General features: G+C 38.5%; 1 protein-coding gene across 5 annotated transcripts in view; it reads right to left on the reverse strand.

Moving 5' to 3' along the window:
- Positions 1 to 7,374: 7,374 nt before the first annotated feature.
- The window catches only part of ABCB7 (ATP binding cassette subfamily B member 7), a 43,048-nt gene continuing 34,501 nt past the window's right edge, over positions 7,375 to 15,921 (reverse strand). For all 5 annotated transcript variants that reach the window (XM_074883075.1, XM_074883077.1, XM_074883078.1 and 2 more), the window contains 3 exons: positions 14,250 to 14,353; positions 12,520 to 12,627; positions 7,375 to 9,755 (listed from right to left, as the gene is read on the reverse strand). In XM_074883075.1, coding sequence (XP_074739176.1) covers positions 9,537 to 9,755; positions 12,520 to 12,627; positions 14,250 to 14,353 — 431 coding nt within the window. In that variant the 3' untranslated portion in view covers positions 7,375 to 9,536. The remainder of the gene's footprint in view (positions 9,756 to 12,519; positions 12,628 to 14,249; positions 14,354 to 15,921) is intronic.

Raw genomic sequence — 15,921 nt, forward strand, 5'->3', positions numbered from 1 at the left:
GCTGTTGTTATCAGTTTCCTCATATTTCAGGCCACTTGCCTGCCCAAACTGGAAAAAGCAGATGCTGTGGCAGAGCTCCCCAAGCAGCATTTCATAAGCCAAACCTCTTCCTGCAAGACAGCCGCTACGTGAGAAGTCCAAAGGTAGAACAAGGGCCTTCATTGTGCAGCATCCCATCCCACAGAGCTCACCTGAGAGGGTCCTTTGAAAGGCAGCACTCCTCCATAGCACCCAAGGGAAAAAAGGCCAACCCTAAGACAGAAGCTGTTAATGTTTCCTCAAGTTTATAGACGGGAAGTATTTTAGGGAGAATTACAGCCCAGTTATGGGGAGAGGGAAGGAAGAAGGGGCAACAGAGCAAAGTAAGGTAATGTTTAAGGAGAAGTGATCAGCTTGCGTGCAAAGCTGCAGGGAAACACCGGCTGTTTGCAGGAGTTTATGTGAGGCCAAGATTAGCATTCAAAGTTTGCAGTTAAGGGACTGAATTTAGAAGATCCTTCTTCCCCCACTAACCCAAGTTCACGTCTCTGAATTTCCCTTCCTCTGGCATTTATATTTAAATACTGTAAAATATTGTTTTAAAAAAAAGTCACTGCATTGTACAACCTAAGGTCATAAATTTATTTTTTACCCTAGAACCTTAGGAAACACTGTTTTCTCAGGCAAATGACACTTTCAGTCATTTGCCCGTTACAGCCACTCTATGGTCTATACACATCCCACACCACTGAACATTGATCAGTTCCCTCCATACCCTCAAAGATAAACTTCAGCTGTTCCATGACACATTTTTTCAGGTTACTATCCTTTTCAAATTCCTCCCAGTCTCCACTTTAAACAATTCTCAGATACATACATGTACTTCATACATGAACAGAAGTCTGGATTCAACCATTAAAAAGTCCGTAGTCTGCCAAAAATCTTTCTCTTGTTAATGCTACAGATATTTGTGATGCCTGCTACACAACCTGTGGGAGAGCTGGCCAAATACACTAGACATTCATCTACTTCATACATCAGCTTCCCCATGTTAATGGCAGTATGTTACTACTTAGCATTTCAGTCATTTTGCTTAACATGCTAACATTTAATAAGCTGTTCCTCAGTTTCCCTCCAGCAGGGACTATAGGACTGTCATAAGACCTGACCTGGTGCGTCTTTTTTTGGTAAGGTTTTATGATCCCAGGTGCAAACACACAAAACCCACTACCGGCACAATCCTTATATAAGCTTTGAAATAAGCCAATGTGAAGTTTGCACAAGGCAGAAGTAACAAATCCAGCCTAAAATACTTTTTCCTTGTGCTCTTCCCCCTCCCTTTTATGCTGCCAAGTAGCCTGGATTACTTGAATCACAGAACAAGTAACAGTGTCAACGAGCCATGTCACTCATTACCTTTTACAAATTCTGCAGACACTATTTTTCCCAGAAAACATTCCCTGGTTTTAATTGTAAATAAGCTCAATCTTTTATCTGTGTTCCTCAGAAGCCAGGAAGTTCTTCAAATCACTAAAGATTTTTACACCCCAGTGTGAAAATACATGAACGTGTATTTCCATTTTTTAAAAGCTGCATGGCCCATTTCATAATTCATACATCAACTGTACTTGAAATGTTCACTCCCAGTTACAGACTGACCTTCACATTCCATTTTCTCTAACTAGCAGAAGATGGAAACTTTTCATCTCTTCAACCTCCACTGTTCTAAATATTTGTTGGTGTACACACAAGGCCAGAAAAATCTTCAGATGACACTTGCAGAGCACTTTACAATGCATTCAAGGGACACAACACAAGCTGATGTATCATGTTTCAGTCTGTTTCTTCCTCTCCATGATGGAGGGGGAGAAACTCTCCTTTTCCCCTCTCTCCTCTCCAGGATAAGGTTGATAGTTTTATAAGACATGTTTTAAGTTGGTGTGACATAAATGCTGTTCTTGACAATTTTATAAAGGGCTACAAAGCACTGAAAACTGGAAATGAAATGTGGGGGAGCTGTCACGTTTCAACTTTGGGGATGCTATTTTAATTCTGCCCTAAGACACTAGTAAAAGCACATTTTTCCTCTTTCTTTTGAATTAATAAATCAACTGTGCACCTTGGTACAATTGACGCTCCTCATCTGAGAGTGATCCTGCACTGAAACACTAAGGTGACTACAGTCATGACTACAATGCAGCTGTAGGAAACCTGCACAGCAGCCCTGGGAATTCATAGCTTTAATTATGCACACAAACCATATTCCATCAACCCCACTTTCACAAGTGCCCAGTGACTCAAAAGAAAGTTAATCGTAATTCAGTCTCAGGGGACACACCTTAAGTCTATTTAGGAAGCTACCTTTAGCCTAGCACACAGTTTGCCAGTCTAACGAGCAATAATTCATGTGAAGAGAATCGTAACGGGGCTGACTAAATGTCCATCTAGACAAGCGCTTTGATGGATACCATACACCAGTTTTTTAGACTCTTAAGCATTCACAGGACAACACACAGCAATACTTCCCCTCATAGATCATAGACTCATAGAATGGTTTGGGTTGGAAGGGACCTTAAAGATCGCCTAGTTCCACCCCCCCTGCCACGGGCAGGGACACCTTCCACTAGACCAGGTTGCTCAAAGCCCCGTCCAACCTGGCCTTGAACACTGCCAGGGAGGGGGCAGCCACAGCTTCTCTGGGCAACCTGTGAGGGCGGTGAGACACTGGCACAGGAAAGAATTTCTTCTTTATATCTAATCTAAATCTACCCTCTGTCAGTGTAAAACCATTACCCTCATCCTACCCCTACACCCCCTGATCAAGAGTCCCTCCCCAGCTTTCCTGTAGCCCCTCTAAGTACTGGAAGCATATATAGCAACATACAGCAATGCTTTTAGGCATCCGGCCGGTGCTTTACAGGGCTAACCAAGGCCTGGCTATAGAAGAGTGTTTCTTACTGTAGGTGCCACTGATGGGCTCTGGCAGGATCCCGGTGGGAGACAAGAGGGAGCTGGGGACTGGATCAACCTTAGTCTGCAGACCTTCCTCTGGAGGACTGATCTCTCAAGGTTTCTGTTGGTTTTCCAGGCTGCATAAAGCTCATGTCTTTTACCTAAGTTTAGTCACAACATCTGCAGAAACCGATCAGAATTTAATAATAGGAATTTAAAAGATATTTTTCAGGGACTAATCATTCAAGGATTTTCTTAAAAAGAAATCAGATTTATACACTGAAGTCAAGGAGTAGCTGAATTCTAGAGTATCCATTCTACAGGACGCTCAGATATCTACAATTTACCTCCCTCACCATTTCATCAGTGACATCACCATTTCATTAACAAGACAACTATACATCACAGTACTGCCACATCTCTTCACAACACTTTTTAAAAAATATAATTATTTTAGAAAAATGCCCTGGCTCTTTCCAAGAAACAAACTCTTCAGCATGCAGTTAAGAAAGCATCCAGCTGCCATCAAATCTCCCATCCTGTGCGCAGCCCAAAACTGGAAGTTTCCAGCAGATGCCAGGACTAAAGGTAGGGAAGACTTGTTTAGATGCTCAGCTAACCAAAATAAACATAATTGGAAATTTTTCACTGGGAAGCAGCAGATAATCGATAGAATACTAAATTGCCACTTCTGCAACCATTGTTTGAACACAGACGGGATGTTAAATGAGCATGGTAACCTCAAAATTATTCCTAATTTATGTGAAGATTAAAAAACGCTGGATTTGTAATTACCGTTTTCCTTGATGCACACACGAAACTCAAATTAGCACTAATAGAAGTTATATGTATACATGAAGAAAAAAACCCCAACATACTCCCGTTATAGCTCTTTCCCCTCAAAAATTAATGACTTTTTTGTCGGTAAACATTTATGGAGTACTCCTGCACAGGATTTAAAGATATTGCAAATGAAGCTTTAGAAACAACAGCTGGAAGTTCATCCAGTCATACTTGAAAAAACCCAGCCTGCTCCAGGATCTCACATTCATTCATTCCAGACATACGGTGCACGTTGCAAGACCATGCAGAGCTCAGTGACAACTGCTTTGAGAGAGCGACAGCAGGACCGGTGGCTACTGTAGCTCAGATCAATATGGTACATGTGCATTAGAAAAACTATGAAAGTTACATGTAAATAAAAAAAAAAATTCCTTTCTCACTTGATAATAAGAAACTAGAGTTACAGCTGCACAAAAAAGAAATCCAGTCAGTAATTACACACAATGTCATGAAAAGAGCTCAAGCAAATCCTTAAAAACAGACCTACTTCTAGTGTTCACAGGTTAAGGGTTTACATTTATAAAAATACAGTATTTTAAAGTAAGGAACAGTCAAGCTTTTAACAAGAATTTTCATTCTCATCAGCATGATACATTTAATATGAGTTCTCTTCACATGTTTTTGCAGCTCCGTACACTGAAAATTAAGGGGATATCCCACTCAGCTTTTATCAGAATTCAGGTGCAGTATATTAACTTACCTTTCTGATCGACCATCTGGAATTTGGTTGCCTTATGCTAACCCACACCCCCATAATTTGTTACCAGCTTCACTGTCACTACCAATCACTGCAAACAATTGCTTTTACTAAAAAGGCCAATTGAAAGCTTCCCTTTCTGAGTGGAAGAGACATACTTCCATAGATGTTCTTAAAATCACTGCTACTCATATTCCATACCACTGACTGATTTGTTTCCTCTGGAAATTGCTGTAAAGCTGGAAGAGCCATTTTGACAGAACACCCATTTCTATTCACAAAGATAAATCCTTTATTTAGTAATAATTATCTATACACAGATGAACAACAGGAGTCAGGGTAAAAAGTCTTCCAGCAGAATGTTTACACAATACGATCTTAAACTAGCTTTTTTTTGTTGTTCTTGAAAATCTATCATCTTACCGCACAATGTAAATTTTACATTTCCATTCTGAAAAGAAACTTGAACATAATTTAAAATCTTAATGTTAAGAGATGTAGGTAACTGCTAATCCATGTAACAGAAATGCTGAGAGTAAACTGAGGGATCATCTGCAAGTAGCAAATTATGAATTTCCATTTGTAAAAAGCAAAACAGTCTCCCCACCAACGACCAATTAAATTTTCTAACTTGGAGGTTAGAATAGCCAAAATTTTGTGTGTTGTGTCTTCCTATCCTGTGCCTAGTAAGTTTTTACATGGGAATTAAAATTAAATTCCGTAAGTTCACAGTTAATACATGACTATACACTGCAAGAAGCAGTCCCTTTTTAATGTCCATTTTTCACAAACACATTTCCTTTAAAAACAGAGAATGAAATGGGAAAAAAAAATTAAATGGCTTTTTCCACTCTAAAATTGCAGACAAAGATTTTATAATGGTAGTAGATGACTTGAATTTTGAAAAACAACCAGCTAAAAGTCCAGAATACAAAAAGCTGCTGTTTAGAAAAGTGATGTTCCAGATTACAGAAGAGCAGAATTACCAAGATCCACAAAGGCTGTGAAAGAGTTCCAAAATAAATCTGTTTCATGTAAGAAACTGTAAGGCTTTTTAAAGAGATGCCATATATACTGTCTTAAGAGTCAGTGCACTACAGCAAGAGTGTCTCCAAAGCCATGACTCCCCCACGTTCTAAATGTCTGCTTCAAATGGTGATGCTCTGGAGTCACAGTATATGAATAAAAAATAAAAAAATAAAACCAAAGAGAGCACAAGTTTTACTTTCGAGCTGACAAGAGAATCGCCAAGTATTGCTACTGCTTCTCTGAGATGCCTGCTCACAAGCAAAACCTAACGCTCAGCATTTTGTCCTTGCATCTGTTTGACAGAATTGTGTGAGGCTGTGGCAGCAGAGGATCCTGCTCATTTACAGCTCTTCAGCTATGCAACAACTTTTTCTGCTTTTATAGGAAGTTTTTCCCACTTAATCTGGGAAAGTAGTGAGGGGAGAAAAAACTTTTTCCTCTCATTAGTAGATATCTTTTTTTTTCCTTCATTTCTTGTGTGTAGCTGCTAAATCTACAATTGTAAAGTATATTTTTGCAACCCATGTCCAAGAAGCAGATAGACAAGCGTAGAGAGCATTCATTCAAATAAAGCCACAAACAAGTCAGGAAGGCTTATCTAGCAACTCCATGACACAGGAATTTTTCAGTCATCTCCAGAAACTCACTGCAATTCTTTAAAACAAATATTCTACTGTATGACTGGCCTCCTTTTTTAGGAAATGCCTTTGTTAAGAGTTACCTCCCGTCATTCAGTTTGCCTAACGTTGGACAAAGCTGCATCAAAAATGATGGCAGAGATAGGTAATGGCCTTACAGCTATATCAAACCCTTTACAGACTGAAACAAACAATGATCATTCCTGGTCCTTACCACCTGAAAATGGCCCTCATTCTAAACCTGTGATGCCCAAGAGTACTTGTCAGGCCCATCCCCAGTGATAAAATGCATCAGCTTTGTATAATCACTTGTTCATCTGAAAACTTCCCTTCACAATCAAATTTGGCATTATAATGGCTTTTGGTTTCAGACACTTAAAAGATAATGCTAGCTTCTGTGCTCTCTGTAGACAGTTACTGGGATGTCTAAACCCTGCAATATGGAAAACTGCTCACTGAGAAAAACCCTTTTCCTTCACCTTTCAGACTGGTGACATTTCCAATACTTGTGCCAAAGGAAAAAAAAAACTCTTCAGGATTGAAATACTACTATTTACAGCCTTTGCACATTATCTGCTGCATGCAACAGTAGACAAATTATTTAATTCCAAAAACTAGCTGTTGAGGGGTGGGGAGGGACAACACATTTTTGGGGGTTTTTATTAGCCACAATACAGGAAAGGGAAATGCCCCATAAAAAGACTTTTTAATAAACCTTTGCTAACTGCTTCTGGCAGTTCAGAGATAACTGTACCTTTATAGTCAACCTTACTGCTGTCAGAAACTAAAAAAGGAGACAATTCGTGAAAATAAAAGGAAGACCGTAAGCTAGAATTCTGAACTGCCACTACATTAACAAGACTTCACTTTGCTTCTGTACTCCAAGGATGAAAATAAAAGTCCTCGCATTCAATATACTTTTAAAATAATTTTTAACTGGAGATTGATGCCAGGATGGGGTTTTTTATCCATCAGTTTAATAGAGAGAAAATGAGTAACTAGCAGAAAAGACAGCAAAGGTTTCACTCCCTTTAAGTTACTGTTCCTATATTTAGTTGCAGGGGAGGGTATAACACAAAAAAATAAACACTATTTGCAACTAAATTTCCAGAAGCACCAAATCCAGTGCTTTGCTAGTGCCCACACTGAGAAATCTTGCATCTGATTTACAAATGTAATTATATCAGTGTAATTATACTGGTATAATTCCCCAGGAAAAAAAGTTACTTTTCAACATCCAAGAGAACGATCTTTATTTTTAAATTCAACACGAAAAATTATACCAGAGTAACTAGTGATAAACAGATACGGTAAATTTCCCTGAAGAGATAAGGCCTAAAAATACAATCCTGTTACACTGGGTTGACCCTGGCTAGACACCAGGTGCTCACCAAGCCACCCTATCACTCCCCTCCTAAACTATACAGGGGGAGAGAATATAACAAACGGCTCCTGGGTTGAGATACGGACAGTGAGAGATCACTCAGCAATTACCACCACAGGCAAAATGGTCTCAACTTGGGGAAATTAATTTATTATCAATCAAATCACAGTAGGGTAACGAGAACTAAAACAAAATCTTCCCTCCACCCCTCCCTTCTTCCCCAGCTCAGCTTTGCTCCCAATTTCTCTACCTCCTCCACCCACAGCGGCACAGGGGGATGAGGAATGGGGGTTGCAGTCAGTTCATCACACGTTGTCTCTGCTGCTCCTTCCTCCTCACACTCTCCCCCCGCTCCACTGTGGGTCCCCTCCCACAGGAGAGAGTCCTCCATGAACTTCTCCCACATGAGTCCTTCCCATGGGCTGCAGCTCTTCACAAACTGATCCAGTGTGGGTCTCCCACGGGGTCACAAGTGCTGCCAGCAAACCTGCTCCAGCCTGGGCTCCTCTCTCCACGGGGCCACAGGTCCTGCCAGGAGCCTGCTCCAGTGTGGGGTCTCCACAGGGTCACAGCCCCCTTTGGGCACATCCCCCTGCTCCAGCGTGGGGTCCCCCCGGGCTGCAGGTGGGTGTCTGCTCCCCCGTGGAGCTCCCTGGGTGCAGGGCACAGCTGCCTCACCACGGGCTGCACCACGGGCTGCAGGGGAACCTCTGCTCTGGCGCCTGGAGCACCTCCTCCCGCCTCCTTCACTCACCTTGGGCTCTGCAGGGCTGTTTCTCTCACATATTGTCACTCCTCTCTCCCAGCTGCTGTTCCACAGCTGGTTTTCCCCCTTCTTAAATACGTTGTCCCAGAGTTGCTACCACTGTTGCTGATGGGCTCGGCCTTGGCCAGCGGCGGGTCCGTCTTGGAGCCGGCTGGCATTGGCTCTGTCCGACATGGGGGAAGCTTCTGGCAGCTTCTCACAGAGGCGACCCCTGTAGCCCCTGGCTACCAAAACCTTGCCATGCAAACCCGATACACCTGTAGTGTTTTGCAAATTGCAAAGACTGAGGTTTCTTGACACTGAAGAAGTTTCAACTATTGAAGTGAGGAGAGTATTACAGCAATGCTTTCAACATTATCCAGGTCATTTTCTCATGCATTAATGACATAATAGAAATTTATGGAAGTTTTTATTGAATCTTAATTGCTCCCTAAGACCATGACTGAAATAGAAAAAGTGACTGCATTCTGCTTTGACTACTACAGCAGATGTTGAGGATACAGAATCCTGAACTCTGATTTTTTCATTTAAGGAAAACTTCCCATTCTTCATATTTACATACAACATTTTGTATGTTTTCTGTAAAGTCACACAATATTTTGTCAATTCCAGATTTTTGCCAGCTCTTAAAAATACTTAGCTTTCTTTTAAAATACCACCAATACATTTCCTGATAGTCCAATATAAAAGGTGTTTTTGAAGGGTCAGATGGGTAATTCCAATATTTAGTTTGTTATGGAAGTCTCTTAATATTTTGTTGAGGTTTTTCTTATTCTTTACAAGGTAGAACATTTTAAACCAGAACACCACTGATGAATTTAAATTGCATCTTCCTCACTAGCAAATGAGTTCAAATTAGCCCAATTACAATTAAAACATGACGTATTTATCAACCATTAATGATGAGAAAAAATGCAAATCAAAGACAGATCTGTTTACAATTTAATAATCCACCTCAAGTGACTACCAGGAGAATTTACCAATGCCTAAAAATGGCCATAAATTACACTCTTAGTTAAGAGGTTTAAAGTTTTTGAAAAAGCTCAGCTCTCGCAGATGCCACTGAATATTACAGATTTCTAAATATGTAAAAATAGAACTCCTTTGGTTGAAATTACGTCCCTCTGAGAAACTGTAAAACCCCAAAGCCCAGGAAGTTTTTGAACACTGACTTAAAAACAAGAGCTGCACTTCACTGTAATCTTGTGCATTTTTAACCTGTTATAGAAGATTAATCCAGGATCATACTTAGCATGAACAGTTTCCACAGCCTTTCACACTATTGATAATTTCTTCTTCTAGTTTCTTCCTTTCCTCCTCTTTGGACATCTGATTATTTCTCTCTTCCCAATTTGGATTGTTATGACTATTTAGTACTTTGCTGCTCTGTGTATGCCACATTTCATAATAGAGGTTGCTAGGACTTGCAAGAAGGTCTGCGTGTCTACCACGTTCCACGACTTTACCCTGTGAAAGAAGGGGAGTAAGTCAGTAATCATTATTATCAGATCTATAGGAATATAAATGCTGCCAACATATGGGCCACAGTTTTATAGTATATGTTACACCAACTATTAATGAGAAGGAGCTTGGGACAGCAATGAAAGACTGAATGTGTGGTGCACTGAATTGTGTGCTACACAGCAAGCTGAAAACAAGGAGCTGTGTTGTTCTCAAACTTACATAAATAGGAACATAGATGCCTTTTGACCATCTGGACAAAATGGAAAGCCCACCAACATGCAAAGTTTTACTATCTAAACTGGAAGAGCTATTTAAAGGAAACTTGGATCTCTATATGAGCAGCAAGGTGTTAAAACTACTAGTGCAAAGTTATGTACCAAAACAAACATGCATTTGTCTTTGCATGGTAAGAGACACGCTTACACTAAGAAGCTAAAAGAAAAGAGCATACAGAGAGGGATTTGTACTAAATAAGCTAAACATTTAAAATCAAATCCTAAAAACAATTACTGTAAATTGTGCTTTTAGATGGGTGCTCAGTAACTTGTGTCATTGCAATTGCCACCATGAAAATCAAGTGAGCAGTTCAGTTCATCTGTGCTATTCTCAAGAGCAAAGATGATTTATTGACTATCATTGTGGAAACAGGAAGAGTTGGAGAGGAGAACTCAAATTCTATGGACAGTGAAACAACACTACTCTTCAAAAAAACAGACTCATCTTTTTACTTTGAGATACACGTTTACATTCACTGACTTCAAATTAAAATAATGTATTCATTCTCCAGCTAGTCTTTCTTTTGGGAAAAGGCAGCATTATACAGACAACTACATGGGTTTTATATTAGTTCTAAATTCTGATCTACAATTAAATCTACTTCCTCGTGACAACTGCTGATGAACATGCTGGGAAAAAAATTGGGTCTTGTCACTTCTATTACTAGTTGTGCTAGTGGAATCTGAACAAATATACACTTGACCAACATAACCGCAGAATTTATTTAAAAACTCTAAGTGGTTAATTTAGAGAGTTCATTGTAGTAGAGACTAGGCTTTTGAATTACGGCCTTCTTTTTAATAACTTTTGAACAATCATCAAAAATGTAACTTCTCTGTTCAGCTTCAGAGAATTAAGATCAGTATCATTAATACAATGTTTGTTCACTCACTCAAGAATTATTCTGACTTCACCTAGGCAAAGGTGCTGAAATTGTGATGCCATATTTCCATTGCTAAGCAAAACCAGTCACAATCATCTTGTCTCATCTCCACTACTGAGCCTTATTTATCTGGTTGCTAACACAGTGCTCATCAATCAAGCTGGGATGACAAGAGGCAACTTTTTGCTGAGCAAACGTCAATGATGCCTCATGAAGCAGTCAGGCACTAGAAGTGATGCACCACGCTGCCTTACTCATTCACAATCTTTATTACACTAACATCATTCATGAAAGTGAGCACCCTAGCTGTTTTACAGTTTTAGGTTGTGCTTTTATTTTTATTTTAACAGTTACACTATAACACAAAACACACTCTTAGTAAGCTGTGAAAACTTGCATTGACAACAAAAAGTCGCAGATTGCCTTATAACATGTTAAAAAGCATTTGCAAGATGTTTTAACATGCAGTTACATAAAGGATACACCTTAAGAAATTATTTTTCAGCAAAAGCTGAAAAAACAAGTAGATCAAAACCAAATAAAAACTCCACAGTGACTTATTCCACTACTTCATTTTGAGATTCATATGAAGCTGAGATCTGTATAGCAAAGATAGTCAGGAATGCCACTATTTCATAAGATTTTGTTCTGATTCCCTGTTAAATCATTTAATGTACTGTAGGAATAACTTATTTTTTTAGATATGCATATTTTAGTCACTAAATACACCTATGATCACAAGCATATAAACAGCAACTGAGAAAAATGAATGCAGAGATAAATTTAACATCTATTATCAACAGATTAGAGCACTATATTTTCAGCATTATCAGTTAAATGAGTAAGTACGAAGTTATAATAAGGACATTTGTTTGTTTTAAATCTGTAGCCAGATATGGGTAATAGAGAAGAAAATGGACTTAGGACAGACAATATGAGATAACAGCTGAATAGTGATATTAGTAAATCAAATGGTGAAACTTTGGGTTTGTTTTTTTCTTATAAGAGAAGCATACAGAAAGGGAATAATCACACTTTTCTACAGGTAGAGAGAATGGTGTTCAGATTTATAACATAATTAGACTGAACAATCCTATAACAGTTTTATCTGCATGGAAACAGAACATGCTGTCCTCTCTCTTTCCAATGAAAGAAAAAAACAATGCATGTGAAAAACAGACACTCACTGAGTAGTAAGAATGAAGCATAAATTGGGGGAATACATTAGAAAACCTAATCTGACAGAAGTATGTAATAAATTAGATTAAAAACATGCAACATTAAGCTGGCCCCAGAAAACAGAAGTTAAATTTGTCATAATACATATAAAGAACATGTAATTAAATGAATTATGCAAACTAAGTAAAAATACAACATACGAGAGAGTCACACATACAAGTTTCTGCAGATGATAAAACTGTTCATTACAAAGAAGATGAATATATAAAAAGCAAAGCCTGGGCTACAATTTTCTAACATGGTTCATTTCCAAAGGAAGAACTTTCAGTAGCTTGGTAGGAATATAGTATTTCAAAATGGACACACAGACTCTCTAAAACAAACACTGACATTATGTGAAAATTACACATCACGGGGTGATCACCTCACCTGATCCAGCACAATGATTTCATCTGCATCAACTACTGTTGACAACCTGTGAGCGATGAACACTGATGTTCGGTGTTTTACTATGTCCCTCATGGCATTGAGAATATTCTGCAAGATTAAAATAGAGACAAACTCTTAGACACTTCTAGGTGGTATGACAGGCCAATGTCGACTTGCTTCTTTCCCACATCAAAATGCTGTCTGGAAATATGCAAGTTACTGTAAATAAGTTTTGAAAAACATCTCCAGTACTGCTATAGCTTCAAAATAAGAAACAGATACAAGTATCTGCAGAAGAAACAGAAGTTTCCCAAGCATGAATATCTGTGGCTCTGATAAAGTCCTCAAACTGCAGAGAAAGCTTATATTCATACAAAAATGCAGATATCCCATGGGACAAAGGAAGAGAAGTGTTACTTGATTTCAGGAAAAACCTCCCCATGCAACCATGCTCCAAAAGCAACATGAACAGCAGTAAAGGCACATGAAAATAATAAATCATCATTATCATAATAATACTTTTCAATCAATGAAAGTTAAAGAAAAAATCCCTCTCAGTATCATGCCAATGTGGAATATAAAGTTAAAGCAATCCTAGGAATTATTTATCTATCCACTGCTTCCTTTGTGAGCAGTTTTCCACCTTCCCAAACTGCATTCAGATGCAAGCAGCACTAATAGGGAATTTGTGCCCTCACTACAATAAGTGAAGTGTCTGCTTTTTCTTCCTGAAAAACACTTGCCTTTGTCAGAAAACATTTCAATTATCAGACATATTTCTGTGGAAAGGACCTATTTTCATTTGCTATCTTTAAAATGCAGTTCTGCTGTGAACCTTTCAGCTTTGCTTATGATTCTTGCAATAAATACAACAAAACAAAAGAGAAAGAATCAAAATAGTGTGCTGTAGAATATTGTGTGTTATAAACATTTCTGGTCCAATGAGGAAGCTGTACTATACAGATGTACAGTTTGTACTCTGATTTCTTTGTATCTGGAAAGTGAAAGTAATTTAGTGATTACAGGTCAATAAATTTGCTCAATAATCTGCATAAGTGAACACAAACATAGCTCTAGTTTATGACATTAGTTTGTGAAATTACTGCTGGTGCTGAGTTTTGTGTTTAAGCAAAGATGTAGTTATGAAGCCTGATGCAGTTACTGTGGTAGTGTCATGACATCTATGTCACAACACTCTGATGTTTCACAGCCCTTCCTGTGAAATGAATACAAATTAATACCAGCACTGCAGGTTACACCTACCTGATTTGCATCTCAGAAAGATGCTGCACAACAAACAAGAGGTTTTCTGTTCTGCATTATGTCACAATTATTTATAAGACATTTTTAATGAATGCTAGATGTCATCTAAACATCTTTTAAAGTGGATTGGAAAGCTTTGCACTTCATGGCCACGTGAGGTTTTTACAACAGTTTCAAGAGATGAAATATTTTATGGCGAATGGGACCTCAAGAGTGTAAAACAGAAAATATACCCAGAGACAGAGTTGATATTCTTCGCTACATCTCAAGGTAGACAGACTCAGTATCTCTACTTTGGCCTTTAGGAAACAGGCTAAGACATAGAATCTCTTAATACTAGGAAAACACATGATAGCAATCCAGCAAAAAGAACAGAATTCTTTCTGAGAGGAAAAGAACAAGGAAAAAGCATCAGAATCAGACATCATTACACCACTTAAGTTTTATATTTTTTCATCCCAATTTACCTCTTCTGTAATTGAATCTAAAGATGATGTGGCTTCATCATAGAGAAAAATAAGTGGCTCCTTTAACATTGCTCTAGCAATTGCAACTCTTTGCTTTTCTCCTCCTGAGAGGGGGGAAGAGGAAAAAAAAAAAAGATGAAGTTATAATCGTGATATTCTAAATTCAACAGCAGAGATAACTGGTTCTGGGGTGGTTGGTTTTTTTTTAATATACGTCATAGTTGCTACTGATAGAGGCCTGTACATGTTACATAAGTTATCACACAAGTTCCTGCTCCCTGATAAGTGCAGAGGAATTCAAGATTGCTTATCCTTTTAGAAGAGGACAGAGAACTATGAGAACAATCGGCCATTGGAACAATCTCCCCAAGGAAGTGGTGGATTCCCCAACATTGGACACTAAGAGTCAGCTGGACAGGGTGCTGGGCCATCTTGTCTAGACTGTGCTTTGCCAAGACAAGGCTGGACCAGATGATCCTTGAGGTCCCTTCTAACCTGGTATCCTATGATTCTATGAACTATTTCATATATGCTACAAGGCAAGAGCTTTGTACAGGTAACTCACGTCAACGTACAGTAACTCACTCTATACATCAGGGAGGATGAGCTCGTTTACCTGGTCTAAGCTATGCCCTGGACAGTAACTTTGCATACATACATCCTGTTTTCACTTGCAAATAAACAATGCTCTGTCCACGCCTGCTGTATTTGATTTCATGCATCTTGCACACACCTTTTTTCTTTCAGGTATCTCCCTGAAATTCATCTAACTTTCCACTCCATAAAGGCCCAGATTTAAAGTGTCCATACCTAACAGCCTTAACCAGCAAATTTCATCAAAAACCACAATTAATATAGTATTGAAAATCATCTTCATTATGCAATCTACTGCCTGTTGGTTTCTGATGTAACCAAGTTTCAGACTAGTTTCCTTTGCAATTCTTACAGCCAACATCTACTCAAGAATAACTTAGGACAACTTTTACAGACAGGAAAACAGGTGCATTTGAGAACTTAAAATCTGCTAAACATTTGGTATGCAATGCAAACATTTCACATTTGTGCACTTGTCCTCCTTTGTTTTATTCAAGACTTCAGAACATTCCAGTGAATATCATTTATTATTGTTAATGTTCCATTCCTATCATGAGAGAACATGCCTTAATAAACCATAATATAATATGTTACGATAATAATGCTGCAGTTCAAATTTTAAACTGTCTTTGGCAGAACTCAGTAGCAATTAGAATTGTACAATTTACTCAGTCTATTTTAATATACTCTCCCTCTCTCTCCTTTAAAGCATGTTCAAAACTCACAGCTTGACAATATCCATGTTTGAAAGACATACTACAATGACAAAACCCAAGGTCTTTCCTTACATTTGTAGCATACCAACTCATTTCATGTTCTTCTCCATTCATATTCAGGACACAGCGTGTTAACTGTTTCATTCAGAAAGTCAGGGGTTTGGAGTGTTATAGCTCTGTTTATTACACTTTATTAGAAAACACTGAAATGGATTCTACTTGAAAAAGCGAAAACAACTTGTTTTTCATTATTTACTTTTGATGAATCAATCACTGAGACAGTAAGAACTGCACTAAATGCTTACTTCACCATTTAAATTGATAAAGTTCTCATTGCAACAAAGACTTCCTTACGCCTATTT

The sequence above is a fragment of the Strix uralensis genome, chromosome 13, assembly GCF_047716275.1.
Source record: "Strix uralensis isolate ZFMK-TIS-50842 chromosome 13, bStrUra1, whole genome shotgun sequence".
In the NCBI taxonomy this organism is placed as follows: Eukaryota; Metazoa; Chordata; class Aves; order Strigiformes; family Strigidae; genus Strix; species Strix uralensis.